At 38.1% G+C, this 17,664-nt stretch overlaps 2 protein-coding genes across 2 annotated transcripts in view; one reads left to right on the forward strand and one right to left on the reverse strand.

Annotated features, from left to right (window-relative positions):
* The window catches only part of itih2 (inter-alpha-trypsin inhibitor heavy chain 2), a 22,606-nt gene extending 13,154 nt beyond the window's left edge, over positions 1 to 9,452 (forward strand). The window contains exons 12-20 of the mRNA XM_007234981.4: positions 150 to 335; positions 477 to 616; positions 1,724 to 1,902; positions 2,928 to 3,044; positions 4,094 to 4,207; positions 4,311 to 4,509; positions 6,082 to 6,254; positions 6,527 to 6,638; positions 8,776 to 9,452. Coding sequence (XP_007235043.3) covers positions 150 to 335; positions 477 to 616; positions 1,724 to 1,902; positions 2,928 to 3,044; positions 4,094 to 4,207; positions 4,311 to 4,509; positions 6,082 to 6,254; positions 6,527 to 6,638; positions 8,776 to 8,923 — 1,368 coding nt within the window. The 3' untranslated portion in view covers positions 8,924 to 9,452. The remainder of the gene's footprint in view (positions 1 to 149; positions 336 to 476; positions 617 to 1,723; positions 1,903 to 2,927; positions 3,045 to 4,093; positions 4,208 to 4,310; positions 4,510 to 6,081; positions 6,255 to 6,526; positions 6,639 to 8,775) is intronic.
* Positions 8,626 to 17,605, reverse strand: kin (Kin17 DNA and RNA binding protein). Its single transcript, XM_007234980.4, has 11 exons — positions 17,363 to 17,605; positions 16,297 to 16,391; positions 14,828 to 14,871; positions 14,583 to 14,705; positions 13,658 to 13,842; positions 13,470 to 13,573; positions 12,270 to 12,390; positions 12,041 to 12,160; positions 11,824 to 11,923; positions 11,018 to 11,118; positions 8,626 to 9,395 (listed from the first exon to the last, which is right to left on the reverse strand). The coding sequence occupies exons 1-11, from the start codon at positions 17,474 to 17,476 to the stop codon at positions 9,333 to 9,335; spliced, it is 1,170 nt and encodes a 389-aa protein (XP_007235042.1). The 5' UTR covers positions 17,477 to 17,605; the 3' UTR covers positions 8,626 to 9,332.
* Positions 17,606 to 17,664: the final 59 nt, after the last annotated feature.

Below are 17,664 nucleotides of genomic sequence, written 5' to 3' on the forward strand. Positions count from 1 at the left end.
GGATTGGCTAATATGCTAGGCAGTGGGCGGAGTCAAAGGCTAAGCACAAACAATGCCAATCTGTAATAGACAGTGAAAGAAAATTATACTGGCTGAAGAGATGTATATCATACACGCTGGTCCTGTAATTACTTCTATTTTCTGTCTAGCAATTCTACAGCCAGGTGTCTTCTCCTCTCCTGAGAAAAATCACCATCCAGTTCCCAGAGGATGCTGTTTCAGACATCACTCAGAATCGTTTCGATAAGTTTTTCAAAGGATCTGAGATAGTGGTGGCTGGTAAAATGAAGGACATGGGCACCAACATGCTCCAGAGCTTCACCACTGCATCTGCTGTGAGTTCCTTCATTCCTTCATTCCTATAATTTTACACCCAATAATTTTGGACCATATGCACTTATCTGTTTTTAATGGGGTGTAGAAACTACTGAAAAGGGGGAGTCACATGGTTAGAGTGTGTTTTTTGGACTGTGCAGGCCACCATGGACCTGACCATCGAGGCGGAGGCGGATCTTCAAGAGCTGGACACTCTGCTTAGCCAACAGCAGCACTCTTTCACTGGCTTCGCCCGCCAGATGTGGGCTTATATAACTGTCAATCAGCTGCTGGCTGAACGGTGAGACATTAGAATGTGTATTTTTCCAACCAACATCTCAAAGACTTTAGTGACCCACAGCCCATGACTTTGATTTTACTTAATTGTAGACAGGTTGAACCCATTTAATTTATTAATACATTTCAGTGTGTAAAGGGTAAGAGCACAAGCCTAAGCTGTGATCTCCAATCCCCCAGATGCTCTGCATTAAGAACAATCGTTTAACAGTAACTGATAGAACCACATTAACAATAGATTACTACAAGCTCTACAATACAGAGTTGCTATATTCACTAATACCACTCACAACTTTACTGTACACAACACAAGCTCTACAATACAGAGTTACCATATTCACTAATACCATTCACAACTTTACTGTACAGAACACAAGCTCTACAATACAGAGTTACTATATTCACTAATACCACTCACAACTTTACTGTACAGAACACAAGCTCTACAATACAGAGTTACTATATTCACTAATACCACTCACAACTTTACTGTACAGAACACAAGCTCTACAATACAGAGTTACTATATTCACTAATACCACTCACAACTTTACTGTACAGAACACAAGCTCTACAATACAGAGTTACTATATTCACTAATACCACTCACAGCTTTACTGTACAGAACACAAGCTCTACAATACAGAGTTACTATATTCACTAATACCACTCACAACTTTACTGTACAGAACACAAGCTCTACAATACAGAGTTACTATATTCACTAATACCTCTCACAACTTTACTGTACAGAACACACGCTCTACAATACAGAGTTACTATATTCACTACTTTGAAGTGACCTTTAAAGTGAAAAAATGTGACACACTGACCCTGTATTGTTGTACATTATCATGTTTAAACAGGTACAAATACATGTCTCAAAGAAACACCAGTAACAGTTCATCACTTGGTATCCGAGTTCCAAAATGCCGATAAATTATTGTGATAAGGAATGGCAGCATTACAAAGTTTTTCATTCTGCAATGCTTTACCGTCCCAAATGTTTTAGAAAGTGTTCCAGGCATAAAATGCATAAATGGATAAATTAAATCAAATATTTTTATGTAGACTGTCCAGTGACTTTGCATTGCCCCATTGCTCCTCTTAGCTCTGTAGCTCCGAGTGCAGCTAAGAAGAGGAAGATAACTCAGCGGATCCTGAGCTTGGCTGTAGAGCATCAGTTTGTCACTCCGCTGACCGCCCTGCTGGTGGAGAGCACAGATGGTCCCGAGAGGCTCCTGGCAGATTCACCAAAGGACCCCAAACAAGGCTGCTGTCCTGGCACAGGTACTGATGGAGCAAACTATATATATATATACAGTATCTTACAAACGTGTGTACATCCATCACATTTAAATGTAAATCTTTTATTATATATTTTCATGGGACAACAATGAAGATATGGCACTTTGATACAATGTAAAATAGTCACTGTACAGCTTTTATAACTTGCTCAGACAATACGCCACACACTTCATCAATGGTGTCTGCATGGCACTGTCCTAGTAGGGAGCCTCTTCTGAAGCTGACGCACAAAAAAGTTTGCAAGCAGTTTGCAGAAGAAAAGCAGTCTAGAAGCAAGACCAAGATAAACTTGTTTGGCTCAGAGAGTGTCCAGAATGTGTACCAAGGCAACCATCCCTTGCTTACAGTCAAGCATGGTGGTGGTAGCATTATGGTCTTAGGCTGTATGAGTGCTTCTGGCACAGTGGAGTTGTGTTGTTGCCAGCGGTTTGGACTGTGTGTTATTTTGATGGCACAACAAATTTACACTGTCATACATTGTATGAGTTATATATTCAGTGTTGTTCCATGTATAAAGGGATGTACTCACCTTTATGAGATACTGAATATGTGTACTACCTTTGTCTATTCCAGTGGTTTTAAATCTATAGGCTGTGGCTAATTTGCAAAGTAAAAATTCTTCCAATATATAGATAGTTCAGCAAATTCCATTTAAAATATGAGCGATAGTTAATTTATTTGCAAAACAGTACAGTCAAATAACAGGCATAGCTAGCTAAATTGGCCATGAGTTGTAAAACGTTGGGAGTTCATTGTGCGGTCAAAAGTTTGGACACATGCTCATTCGTTACAAGAGGTGTCCACAAACATTAGAACATATAGTTTACGTCTCCTATTAGCATAAAGACAGACTAAGAGACGATGAGAGTGATTACAGCACTGAATACTGATGATATGGCTTGATGACAAGCCGCCATTGTTGGGGTCTGCTCTCTGATTGATCTTCATCTTTCCTATTTTCTGGATCTCGATCTCTCTCTCTCTCTCTCTCTCTCTCTTCTCTGTAGGTATTCATGCTAAACCAGTGGTCTTGGTGGATTCTCAGCCTCCATCCCGACCACCCTGGGCTCAAAGTACCTCTACCCCAGGCCCCAGCCAGGCCAGGGGGACACGTTTCACAGTTGGTAAGATCACGTAACTGGGGTTATATTATTAGCAGTTTTAGTCCTGGTGTCTGGAAGCGTCTGGCTAGAATTGTCTGTGCAAAGAGTCCCTGGGACATGCCACAAGTCATGGGACACAATCTAGTGTCAATTATCTGTACACATGTATAATTCTAGCCAAAAGCCATTGGTCACCATCATTACCCACCACTGAATTGCACTGTCCACTGTGGGTGGTAATATTAGCCTTCTATTGTATATTCATGGACACACATGTGACACTGTGGACGGAGGAATGTTAAATACCCCCCTGAGGTAAAAGTTCCCCTAAGCTAACACATTATCAACAGTACTCACATACTGCTATCCCATGACTTTTGGTATGCGACTAAAGCTAATGCCAGGTGTGGGTTAGAGGTGTATTAAGCCTAAGGTGTATTGATCTGTGGAGCAATTGTGTTCTCTGAATGATAATGGCGCTCCATCCAATATTGTACAGTATTGGGTGGGATGTTCTAGAGTCTAGACTTCAGGATAATTTACAGGATAAGTTACTAAAACAAAAATGGCATAAACTATTTTTAATACTCTCAATTTCAACATCAAATAAGCAGGTGCCCCAGTATTTATCAAAACAAAACTTCCAGAGACTTCCACCAGTGTCAGGCCAGACAGGTGGCAGTCAATAACTCAGAGGACAGCAAATAATAAAAGAAAGGACTAAAGAATAAATTTTGACTGAATATAATGAGAAGAGAAGATAATGACACCGGCAGATCTGAATATTACAGCCTAACTAAAAGGAGCCACAGGGTAACATAGACATGGAGGCACACTGAAACACAGGCATCCACCTATTCCATCATCAGCAAACCTGAGTGATTGTGTGCAGTGTGCAGGACATTGGTACAACTTCTCAGTTAAACAAAATTTCATATGACCAAGAAACCCTGGACCTGCAGCCTTTATCTAAGGGGAAATTAATTGATAAATATTAGTTGTCGATATAATATTTTTTTCCACTGTATATCTTGCCATTTGATGACATTGCTGGTTTTACTCTGTTTCAGTGGATAATGACCCTCACTTTATAGTGCACCTCCCCAAAAACAACATGGACGTCTGCTTCAACATCGACTCCAAACCCGGACACATCCTCAACCTGGTGTCGGACCCCGGAACAGGTACCAGACAAGAGTAATGTGCATCAGATTTGATAATTGTTTGTTTAAGTCAACAACTTTAATGTGCAGTGTGATCTCCTGTCCTGCTGTTTATAATAAACAGGGGTTGTGATCAATGCCCAGCTGGTGGGAGGTAAGAAGATGAAGAAAGATAAACTGAACACGTACTTTGGCACCATCTCCATCTACTCTGAAGCCGCAGGGGTGAAGGTGGTAGTAGGAACCAGTGGGATTAAACTGATGGAGGGAAAGAATAATCACTCTTTCTCCTGGGCAGCAACCACTAACATCAAGCTCAACAGGTAGCCTAGACAACCATGCAAATTAACACAAATTCATAGTAGATACTGAATCATTTATACTGGCTACTGAATGAGTACCATATTTTCTGCACTATAAGGAGCGCCTGATTATAAGGTGCACTATCAATAAGCGTCTATTTTCTGTTTTTTTTTTCATATAAAAGGAGCACCGAATTATAAAACATTATGGGACACTAGTAAGGAACAGGGGTGTCACCATTTTCTCCTCCTAACTTAGCAGTTACCTGTTAAGCTAATTCTTAATTAAAATATTTAAGCACTTGATGTCAATCTACACAGATAACTGCTCCTTACAACCTGACTGGTAGAATTCATACATATGGCGCACTGATAATTTTTGAGAAAATTACAGGATTTTAAGTGTGCCTTATAGTGCAAAAATTTACTGAAAATACTGAAGAATTTAAAGAAGATACTACATAATTCATAATGAATACAGAATTGACACTGAGTAATTAATAATGGAAATCCAATAATTCATAGTGAATAACAAGTAATTTACAGTAGATACTGAAGCTTTCATAAAAGATATTGGAACAATTTATAATAGATATGGAACAATTCATTGTGTATAATGAATGTGTATAATTCTTACTAGGTACTTCATTCATAGTGGAAATGAAATAAATCTTAGTGAATACTGACATGAGCTTTAATTACAGTTTTTAATAGCATTGTTAATAATTAAATGAATGAATACATTCATATGTTGGCATATGTTTACTGAGATGAGGATTATGAGATATTATGTTCTACTAAACTATGTGTCATACCAATCAAAAGTTTGGACACACTTTCTAAGTTAGTGTTTTTTTCTTCTTTTTTTCTTACACTGTAAAATAATAATGGTGTCATCCAGAGTATGAAGGAACACATAAAGAATCATGGAGTAACTTAAAAGTGTTAAACAAACCAAAATACCCTGTGAAGCATTTAAGTGCTCCTATCTGGGGTGCTATTAACTGTTAGCTGTTTCTGAGGCTGGTAACTGATGAACTTATCCTGTGTAACAGAGGTAACTCTTGGTCTTCTTTTTCTGGGGAGGTCCTGATGAGTGCCAGTTTTATCATAACAGTTTAATGGTCTATGCTACTGCACTTAAGGACACTTTTAAAGTACTTGAAAATGTTCAGATTCAGTTTTTGTCACTTTTTACTTTTCACTTTCTACATTGAGTGGATTTTGCTATAATATGAATTAGAGGATTACTCAAATAGGGCTTTTCACTGTATACCAACTCTAACTGATGTTCTGAAACACATTAACAATTTGAAATGTAACTCTTAACAGGCTAGAGGTGCTACTTATTTAGAACAATCTAAAATATAAAACATATTTCGTTTTGTTTAACGAGTTTTTGTTTACCAAATTATTTCATATGTTTTTCTTCGTAGTTTGGATGAATCCGGTATTAACCTAAAATAATATAAATAATAAGGAAAAAACAATCATTTTAAGGTGTGTCCAAACTTTTAACTGGTACTGTATATTAAACATATCCTGGTTATTTGTATTTATATGCTTCAACCTATGTATTGCTTTGTTCATCAGGGTGAAAGTGGAGATTGAGAAAGAGCATAAGGTCACTGTGACGATAGATGACAGGATCTCGATGACGGTGCTGCTGCATCGCGTGTGGAAGAAACATCCCTTCAACGTGGACTACCTGGGCTTCTACTCACCTGACTACAACCAGTTCTCCACCCAGGTCCACGGCCTCATTGGTACGGCCAAGGATTTTACAGAACTTTACTTTATCTGAGGAAGTTTTTCCAGGCTTTTTTCGTGACTTTTCTGGTTTAGTTAGGTGAACTGGGAGCATCTTGCGAGACACCAGTACTCTAAAAAAACACATAAAAGCTCTGCAGTAATTATGGGCTTATAAATAACTAAGGGAATAAATAAATCAGATCAGATGGCTCATGGCTTTAATGATGTATAAATTGAAGGGTGTAAGTATGTCTTTAATGAGTCTGATGATCTTTGCTGTAAACAGGGCAGTTTGTGAACGAGCCCAAGGTGAAGGTGTTTGACGTGCGTGATGGAACAGAGCCAGAGAAGAAACAGGCCACAATGGAAGTGAAGGGCAACAAGCTCACCGTCACCAGGTACTCCACAGTGCCAGTCCACACCAGTGTCTGAGAGGGTTCTTTGAAAAGTTTCCAAAAAAGAACATTTAGACCATCTTAAATAAGTCTCCATCCACGTGTCCAGATATTTTTAATTACCTAGGTTTTTGGGCTTTCGTTCAAACAGAAATTCAAGGTAGAGTTTTAAAAAAAATGCTCACCCTCCTGTAATCCACTCCAGTGACTGGACCATATCATCATATTTTGTACTGTATTTAGTCCGGCTAGTTTTGGTTTCACACTGCAGTTTTGTGACTGAGACCAGTGAAGCAGTTTACTACATCGTGTCATCATCACCTACGCAGAATGTAGAACTAAATTAGAAATATCGTATCATTGGTGATATCGCCAAAAATGTTGAATATCGTGAACAATATTATATCCTTAAATATCGTGCCATATCACCCACCCCTAATTATCACATCAGGGTACTGCTTTTTTCCTGAACTCTGATGCTATTGATGGGGTGTAAGGTAGCAATGAGCATCCCAACGTGCCTTGTACAGAGCGGAAGAAAGGGCCTCATGAAGTCTCTAGATAACATATACCGAGACCATTCAGAGAGCATATCAGTACAGTAAATCTGTGTTTGTTTACCTTACCTACAGAATGTAGGAGTGCTGAGTTAGTGCTGAAGATAAAGCCAGCTTATTTATAAGTGTATTTTTTGCATCTACAGATCAGTTTGAACCATGTAACCATTCAAATGCTTTAATTCAATGTTTTTCATTTCATATAAATAGTTCTGATTTAAAAACTAGAGCAAAATCATAAAAAGTCATGCAATTGTGTTATTTATGTTGCAGTAGGATTTTAACCTTGAAATATTTAGTCACAAGAATAAGCTGCTCACTGAATGTATCTAATTCAATTAAAAATTTGGTATCAGTATTCAAAAATGGGCCTGGGCTCTTATGCGTTAATCTACAGTTACAGTGGATATAGGAATCACCAGCAAAATCTGTTATACACATACTGCAGTGATGTGCCTGCATGTTAATGAGAGTTGGATTTTAGCACATCATCACTTCTCTCTCTTCTTTCATTGTTTAATGAGTGACAATAGCCTGCCTCAACTTCCTGTAACTGTTCTGCAAGTCTGAACAGCGCAAAAATGGTGTTTTAATACTGCAGACAAACCAGACTAAGGTTGCACCGACACTGGCACTTACACACAGTATCGGTATCAGCAATGGGTATCGGCCGATACCATTTCCGGGTTTGGAATGCGGGAGTAAAATAGAGGGGTAAACAGCGCGAGTAGAAAACTAGCAAAGTGCTGGTACTGCAGCAGCAGCGTGCCTTTCTGCTCAAACAGCAAACGGTAAACAAACACACCTGACTAACTTGCTAAACGAGCCGAACACTAACGCTAACCGACCCAAACGCTAACCGAGCCGAACATTAACGCTAACCGACCCAAACGCTAACCGAGCTGAACATTAACGCTACGGAGCAGGATTACTGCCGTCCACCATCTCCTGGTGAGTAACTTTACAACTTCTGTATCAGTTTACACAATACAGATCTGAATACAAGAGCCAGCTACCTAAATAACCATCTAAATAATTAATACTTGCCTGAGTAACAGTCTTAAACCTCTTAATGCGCCCTGGCCCACCGGCGGCCAGAAAAATATAATTAATATCTGTCTGTGTTTATTAATATTTATAGGTTCAATATAGATACCGAATATGCCAATTTAAATCTTAAAATATCAGTTATCTACCATATTTAGCTGTATTTGCTATAGGATGCACGGTTCCTGAATTAGAACGATACCAGAAAAGCCGGTATGGGTGCATCCCTAAATCAGACCATAGTTTAGTAGATCCAGACTGATAGTTGTTCTTTTTTTTTTTCTGGACAAAAGTTTGATCCCTTCACACCTGCAATTTAGTTTTTTTCTGACACGACTTCAATGAACCCTTTCTGCCACTTTCAGAGGGAACACTGAAAAACAGAGTCTGTTGTATAAATCTCACATACTTTATTTACCCACGTAATATGAATGATTTATACACTTTCCTCTTTATTAAGCACATACACTGCAACACAACTCATGTCAGACTGTCATAAGAGTCCTAAGATTGTATTGTGTGTGTGTGTCACACAGGGGCTGGCAGAAGGACTACCGGTTTGATAAGAAGCACGGGTCAGATGTGTACTGCTGGTTCGTCCACAACAGCGGGAAAGGCTTCATTGACGGCCACTACAGCAGCTACATCGTCCCTAACCTTGACAGCTTCCTTCCCCCTGTCTGAGTGTGTGTATAAATGTGTGTGCGCGTGTGTGTGTGGGTGTACATGTGTGTGTGTTTGATGGAACAAAAGAGGAAGAGTTATAATCAGGAGAAATTTTTCAGGAAAATAAAAAGTGTTTTTGTCCATAGAAAAAAATAGTTTAAAGTTTAAATGGATACTGGAATGGATAATGCCAGCTGGCATATACAGTGCTTTATATGCGATTGACCATCAAAATTAATGTAATTACAGCGTATATTGTTCTTACAGTACAAATTAAAGGACTGTACACCATTTTAATTGTTATTACCAAATAAGATGAAAATTTAAGAGAAGAATAAAAGAAAAAGAAGATCCCTGAAGAATGCTCTGACACAGTAGAGGCGTCCCAGGATTAATGAGCACCGCTGTACAGTAGACTGACTTCACCTCAGGCCATCTTGGAGAAATCTTCATATGGAATCCCCTCCACTCTCTTTCCTTTCATAGGACCCTGTAGAGTATAACGATATAAACATTATATGAATAAAAGTATTGGGACACCTGTTTATTCACTGCTTCTTCTGAAATTAGTAAAGGTATTAAAAAAACAGCATTAAAAAGGGAGTTTATTCTGATTTTACTGAAGTAACTGTCTCTACTGTGCAGGGAAGCACTAGTATTGCGATACACTCATTAGAAAGGGACATTCGTAGTGTTTATTCCTACAAGGTTTGTAATGGTATACAAACAAAATGGTTCGGTAATGGCTAATATACAGCTCTGAAGAAAAAAAATAAAGAAACCACTTAATGATGTTTTTCTTTGATTTTACCAAATTGAAAACCTCTAGAATATAATTAAGAGAAAGATGGATGATCACAAGCCATCAAACCAAGCTGAACTGCTTGAATGTTTGCACCAGAAGCGGCAAAAAATATCCAAAAGCAATGTGTAAGACTGGTGGAGGAGAACATGCCAAGATGCATGAAAACTGTGACTAAAAACAGGGATATTGCACCAAATATTGATTTCTGAACTCTTAAAACTTAATGAATATGAACTTGTTTCCTTTGCATTATTTTAGTTTTTTTTTATTTTAGCCATTTGTCATTTTCTGCAAATAAATGCTCTGAATGACAATATTTTTATTTGGAATTTGGGAGAAATGTTGTCCGTAGTTTAAAGAATAACACAACAATGTTCATTTTACTCAAATATATACATATAAATAGAAAAATCACAGAAATTGATTCAGAAAATGAAGTGGTCTCATTTTTTTCCAGAGCTGTAGATTTTTTAAATAGTTTTTAGCGAAGAGTTGTAAATGTTACAATCGGTTACATTTGATGTCATATAGCTCCCCCTTGTGGCAGAGAGTACTAACTGTATCACGTTAACATGTTAGCATGTTCCCACACCAATCCTATCTATAATTGTCCTATAACACAGACACATGATCTTCCTCATCCAATCATTATGGCTTCATCATTTGAAATATGATGTATAATAGCCAGAATATCAGAAACACTTGGCTATGAGTCTTTTTTTACTGCAATGAGAACAGTAAAATATAATGACTAAAACATTGCACAGCCTTTAGCACTATATTAACATCGATTTTCAGCTGCGGCAAGTCTAGTGCAGAAAGTCCACACAAAGTTATTTGCTCCCCTACTGTTTTTTTTATGTAATTCTTACAAATCTTACAAACCACTAGTTTATCCAACAATGTTTTTTAATAGTTTTTTTGTTTGTTTAATTCTGCAAAATATAGCAGCACAAACAACGACTGTAGCAAGATAGTGCACTTTCATTTTGGCATCTAAATCTTCTAGGTAAAGCGAGTCATGTGCATGGTGGTGCGTGTTGTCATATATCTCTATATTGGTTCAAATTATAAAAAAAAAAAAGGTAATTTAGTGTAATATGTCCAGTCAGTTTATAATCTCCCAAGATTAGGAAAAACTATTTAGGAAGTACCAGTGCAGCCCACTGGAGGGCTGTGGCATACAGGTTAAAAATCCATACCATGACCTTTCTAAATCAATACATGCAATGTTGCACAACATTGACTCATGTTCAAATACACTGCCTGTCAAATAAATAGGTATCATTACTTCTGATAAAGCTTACCGAATCTAATAGAAGGGTGCCAGAGAATTTTTTCTCGTTTATACCTTCCAGAATGGCCTCTGCATCCCGATACTGTCCATTTAGAATTATCACTCGCTTACCTGACACACACAGAGAGAGAGAGAGAGAAAAAAAAAAAAAAAATATATATATATATATATATATATATATATATATATGGATAAATAGAGAAAGAAAGAGAGCAACAGATGAATCATTGTACAATACAAGTTTAAAAATGATATGTAAATGATTCAAATTATAATCAATAAAGTACACAATGCACTGCGATGGGAAAAAAAAAGTAAGATGTAAGAATTCCACTACTGCCAAGTGTTCATTTCTTCTATGGTAAGCATAGTAAGCATTGGGTAAGCATTGCCTCAATGCAGTCACAGCACTAGTATTGATGTCAGCCAGCCAGCCAGCCTCAATAAGCCAAGAGGAGCAACATATTTTAGATTTTAATTTAATATGAATTAAATAGATTAAAAATTTAATATAAAAACAGAGTGCATCGTAACACCCCTACTGCACAGTAATGTCAGAATATTACGATATGAAAATATTATTTCTACACTCCCATTTTACCAGCACCACAGACAATATAGTAGTATGACCATGAACTGCAGTTTAGCGGCACAGCACTGAAGCACTGCGTCTGATCCACTCGTACCAGAACACACAGTAACACCTCATACACCAGGCTAATCAATGTCACTGCAGTGCCTAAGAATAATGACCCACAACATAAATAATATGTAATAATAATAATGTATTAAAATGTATTTATTTAGCATATTTACCTGGTGCCGGGATGATCGTCTCCACATGACTTTGGTCCAGTTTGAGTTTGTCCCCTGAGTCGACCATCTTCACCACAGCTGTGTATTTATTTTGCACCTCCTGTACAAACACACCCACAGATCACATAACCATCCAATCACATTACACCCTTTAATAAAATATATTTTAAAATACAAGTCCTAAAATAAAGTATATCAAATATTCCATCATTCTGACCCGAATGACTGCTTTCTTCTTGTGGTATTTGTCTCCCAGTCTCTTGGTGATGACTTTAACCACGATGTCTGGCCGTAACCAGTTATCCGACCTCACTGACTTCTTCTTCTGCTCCTCCATCTGAAAGTTTTACAGAGATACACAGGTCTGGCCTATCAGAGCGCAAACTCATCTAATAAAAACACAGTGTTTTAGTAAAGCCACCTGATTACTGAACAGAAACTCATACCTCCATGATCTCATCCAGAGCTGATTTCTTCTTCTTGTCTTTGGAGTCGGAGCTGTGGGAGGGGTCTTTCCTCTTAACAGAGGCAGCTGCCGCTTTAAGGGCACTTGGACCCAGTGATGAACTGTGGAATGCAAAACATATTGGAGGGAAGGAATTAAGCACCACCATTTCATGTACCTAAATATATGTTCTATCTTCTGCCACTGATTCATTACACTAATACACTGATGAGGTTCATCTCTGGGGTGTTAAGTATGGGATGAAATTAACAAACTACTTATACGTGTCAGGACTGCAGACTAATATATACTCTGATAAACCTGTTCAGATTTGAGATATCGAAATCTTTCCAACTCCAGAACTTGATTTGGGCTTGTATCAGTGTTCATTCACTTCTTAACCAATAAATTTCAATTCTTTTTTTTATGACCATACGATTTTTAAAACATCAGTGCAGACCTGGACAATAAAACCAAAAATCAACTAATACTATAATTAATATTGATTATAGTAGGTCTAATATGAATCTGATAAAGAATGCGGACACACAATCTTTAACAATAAAATGTGTGTCAGGTGCTGACAGCTCTAATGTGTAGGGCTAAATTACTGAATTAACTCTGAGCTGACGTATTTGTTAGCTCAAAATAGATTTTCTCTGTCAATAAATGTAAACAAATATTTGTAGACCAAATTTCCATGACTTTTCCAAAACTTTCTGTGAATTTTGTATTTTTTAAAAACGTATCCAGGCATGAAAATTGCTACCTTTAAATTTCAAGATTTTTCTAAATTTTTTCATAACAGTACGAACCCTGTTGTACGATGCTTTTCCCATAATAATAAATGGGGTGCAAAATTATGAGCGCCCGTCTATGGCGTCAAAACACCTGATAAGTGGAAAATGAAGCTTGAGAGCAATATTTTGTTTAGCGCACACACAATTTCCTTTTTTTTTTTTAGCTCGCAAGCGTCTTATCTGTGCTCACGAGAAATTAATTTACACATGCAAAATGTTAAAACACGCTGGTTAATTTTTTTCACCTGGTATTTTTGTGGCCACGACTTTTGACATTGATGCGACTCCATACCCTTCTTATTTTCAGAATCATACAAATACAAAGGGAACACGCATTCATACACCTGGGATAACAGTCTTCTATTCTTGCATGAAAGTCTTTTTACTGTATTTAGGGCAACCTTGGTTTAGAGGGACCTAAGGAGGAGGAGCTGCTGCCACCTAGGTTGAAGGCCACCTTCTCCTCCTCGCTCTCTCTCTTCAGCTCAGTGAACACCGGCTCTTCCTACACAGGAAATACAGGAACGTGGTTAAAATATAAAACTGGACAACTCAGAAACAGAATTCATAGCACTGAGAGCTGCGGTACCTCTGGCTCTTTGCCCTCTCTGCCTCGCCGCACTTGCTCTTCGATAAACTTGGCGCTGCGCTCTTCATCGTCCAGATCCTGCTTCTTCTTCTTCTCCAGCTCCTCCTGTCTGCGAATGGTCTCCGGGTCCCGGTCGATGTACTGAATATACCAGCCTTTCGGGGTCTCGTCCACTTTACAAAACCCTACATATGCACATGTGTCAGACAATAGATAACGTATTACCTTCAGGGTCTTGTTGATGCTCCTCTGACTCTAGTGAGGAGAAGAATGGTGTCTTTGTAATTCTCACTCTAAGCCGAAATGCTTTGTACATTCTATTTTTTGTACATTCGATAATTATGGTATTTCACCATGTATAGCACCACTGTCAATCTAAACTATAAGTCAGAAAGACAGAAAAAGTAGTCAATTACAAAAAGCAAGTTTGGCGTTAAACATTTACTCTGAAGTTATAAGTTATTCTGTATATTTTTTTCAGCCCCAGCTGCTTTTTTGAACAGGGCACAATTAGAACAGAGGTCATTTACACACACTGACTAGGGATGCACAGTAATGTCGGAGATATATTGTATTGGTCGATTAATGCTTTTTGTAGAATCATCTGCATCAGCCGATATGGCCAATATTTAAAATCAATTCTAGTTAACGTATTTAATGTATGCCCCAAAAAGCAGGACCAACTGGATAACAGTGGCTGTGATAGTTTTAAAAAGCTATTTTTTATTTATTTTTTATTACTTTTATAGGTATACCAAGATGTCTAGTCTCTCTGTAAGTGATACATATGTATAAATGGATGGGACATATCATTTCTTAAGTTGTGCAGGGGTTTAACATTCCTCCATGTAAAGTGTCACATATGTACCCGCAATTGTTTCATTAAATGCATAACTCAAACATGTTTGTATATTTCTGTGCTTACCTTCTCTCCCCAACCATTTGGTGAAATCTGTAAGGGTCTCCCACTGAGTGGAGTTCATGTGAACGTGTTCCCGGTGACTAATGTACTCATTATATACAATGTTGTTGTGGACTCTCTTCGTCCCTGTAAACACACAAAAACACAGACCCTGTTTAACAGACAGGTATTACTGAGAGTAAATAACAGCATACTGATCATTTAACCATCATTTAATACGCTGATCATCACATGAAACCATGCCTCACCAAAACGTCTTCTCAGCAGCTCCAGAAAGTCACTCTTAAACTCCCTGTACAGAAAATTAAAACAGGTTATCAACTTCAGTCACAGATTATTAACGTAAGTAGTGTTGTATTAATGACTGGTGACTAGGGGTGTCACGATCTCGATATTTTATCGAAATCGAATCTAAATGAGGTCACGATCTCGAGTATCGAAGTCAAAAAGAGGATCGACGATCCCTCCTGCGCGCGCTACGCAAATAGCGCAGCGCGCTACGCAAATGGCGCGGCACCAACACAGCGCATCCTATTCATTTAAATAGAGAGCCGCTGCATGAGCGCAGTCGGCGGGAGTGTGATCACTGTTTTTATCTGTCCAACGGGGGAGGGGGGGCGGGGGTTGGGCGCGCAGGTTTTGTATCTGTATCTAACGGAGGGGTGGGTGCGCGCAGGTGAGAGCGTGTGAACTCGCTGAAATGCGTGTGTCAGTGTGACTTGAGAACACTGACTATAGATCACAGTGAGGTGGATTAAAAATCTTAAACTTATAATTGACTACACCTGTTGCTTTCCATTGAATTAAAAAAACATCTTTCTCTCAGATAAAGTAAACACAAGCGTGTTTCTGACTAAAATAAAAGCTTTTCAGGAGAGATATAAGTTATGTGTAAATATTTATAAGACAATACCTGACAAAATCTGTTTTAATGACGTTAATAAACATCACTTATCTAACCAGCCTGTACTGATTTCTGCCCCCCAATAATGCTTTCAATAACCTCTAATAGCCTTTAATAGTCTTCAGTAGCCTTTAAAAGACTTACCTGGCGGCCGTGGTGTGTCCACTAAACTCCGTAGTTATAAACATCCTGAGGTTAGCAGCGCGCTAACTGACCTGTTTATAATGTAATCCGAGCAGTGACTCCGTGTCGACTGTTCTAACCTGCTGCTGTTAGCTGCTTGGGCTGAAAGATGAACTGTAGTGAGCTGTATTATCCGGTTAGTGGGGTTAAAACCTTTATTTGTTTACAGAAACAGTAAAAACGGACTGGCTGAGCTCTGTAGCCCGTGGCTGGGCTGTACTGAAGTAGTGACTGAGTGAAGAGAGCGGGGTGCTGCTGCTGCTAGTGGTTGGATGAAGAACTGCAGCTTCATGTAATGAGCAGTTTCACCAGCCATCCACACACAGCTCTGATAAACTGCTTGTTTTAATAGTGCACACTGTTGCTACCAAAAAAAGTCACTAGATGGCATTACCATATATATCTTAATAAATAATAATAATAATAATAATATTTATAATATTTATAATAATAATAATAATAAATATATTATTTAAATTTTATGAGGCATAAAATAATAACAAGAAAAAAAAAACAAGAAAATCGAGAATCGAATCGAATCGTGACCCTCAAATCGAAAATGAAATCGAATCGAGGATTTAGAGAATCGTGACACCCCTACTGGTGACCTTCAGAAACAGGGGGACTCACTCTGAGAAGTAGCTCATGAACTGGTTGGGATCCTCAGAGGCGAGCAGCAGCTGTCTCTGGTGGGACTCGGACATGCAGTGGCATTTAAATCCATTCTAATTGAGAAAGACAGAGCATCAACATCACTGTTCTAAGCATTGGACGGTATACTATGGCACAATTCTAATTCCTACCCCTTTGTTTGAGTGGAACACTTCCCCTTGGAACAGAGTTTAAATAAGAATCCTCCCACTAAAAATTAAGACAACCCTTCAAGATCCAGATACAGATATACAGTGTTGGAGCTCTACATTTTAATAACCTAGCTGCTGGTTAATTAGCTAATTTTAGAGCATTGTATCTCTTCAAAAAACACTATAAAATACTAAGTACCGTAAGATTATCTTTAAATGCGGTGATGTAATATTTTTGCAGTATCGCTCAGTTCTATCAGTGTGTGATTACCTACACCAAGGGCAATGGCTTTTACATCAATATAGAAAATTATATAATTTTATGATGAAGACATATATCATTACATAAATTTTGGTCTGGGTTGAATTTAATCTCTAGCCCAGCACAGAGCATTCTACTCTAGCTAAAAGGGTCTAAACCCCAAGTATGTAGAGCAGTGGAACTGTGTTCTCTGAAAAGATGGAGCTCCATCCAATACTTTTGAATAAGATTAGTTGGGAAGCTGGGGAAATATTACAGTAATATTTTCTGAATCTAGAAAAAGTCTTTCCTAAATATAAAGACAGTGACTCCAACAAAAGCAGCGTAAATTATGTTTTAATACCCTTTACTTAAAAAAAACTATGAGTAAGTGTGTCACAACAGCTTTGTGTATATTTTACACTAATATGACTCAGTAACGTAAATAACGTTTGTTAGCTAGTTAGCTAGCTTAGAATTTATATATGAGAGTTTGTCAATATCACGATACTCAGACACTCATCACGTATCAAAGTGTATAAACTACAACCAAAGAAAACAGAAAACCGTACAGAAACTAAAATAAAAATAACACTAATATACCTAAGCTAACTAACAGCTACTTAATAAAGGAAAACTGTAGTTAACTCACTTCATCTCGACACTGTTTCTGGCACATCTGACAGTACCAGCGCAGCTTCTGCAGCCCTTTAGCTTTAATTCGGTTCCCTATCGCTTTAGGGCTCAGGAAATCCGCCTTTCCCATGTTCAACCCTGACTACACACCTATAAACAAAGCGTTAATTTACTATTAAACTAAACTAGTTAACAGTTCCAGAGCCCCGTTCCTGCGTTTCTGTTCTGTTCTTCTGCCTCGCCGCTTCGTGTTTGTGTGTGTATGCGCTCTACGTCATCACTTCGTGTGTATCTGTAATAGCTAGAGAACAGAATGAA

This window comes from Astyanax mexicanus, chromosome 2 (assembly GCF_023375975.1).
Source record: "Astyanax mexicanus isolate ESR-SI-001 chromosome 2, AstMex3_surface, whole genome shotgun sequence".
Taxonomy (NCBI): domain Eukaryota; kingdom Metazoa; phylum Chordata; class Actinopteri; order Characiformes; family Acestrorhamphidae; genus Astyanax; species Astyanax mexicanus.

Bases quoted from the DNA above. Each gene is read 5' to 3' on its own strand.
- kin (XM_007234980.4), bottom strand. From the start codon at position 17,476: ATGGGAAAGGCGGATTTCCTGAGCCCTAAAGCGATAGGGAACCGAATT. The intron at 13,574-13,657 runs GTACCGCAGCTC...TTTCCTGTGTAG, and splicing joins GAGAGGGCAAAGAGCCAGAG to GAAGAGCCGGTGTTCACTGA. The intron at 12,391-13,469 runs GTTGCCCTAAAT...TGCATTCCACAG, and splicing joins TTAGGTCCCTCTAAACCAAG to TTCATCACTGGGTCCAAGTG.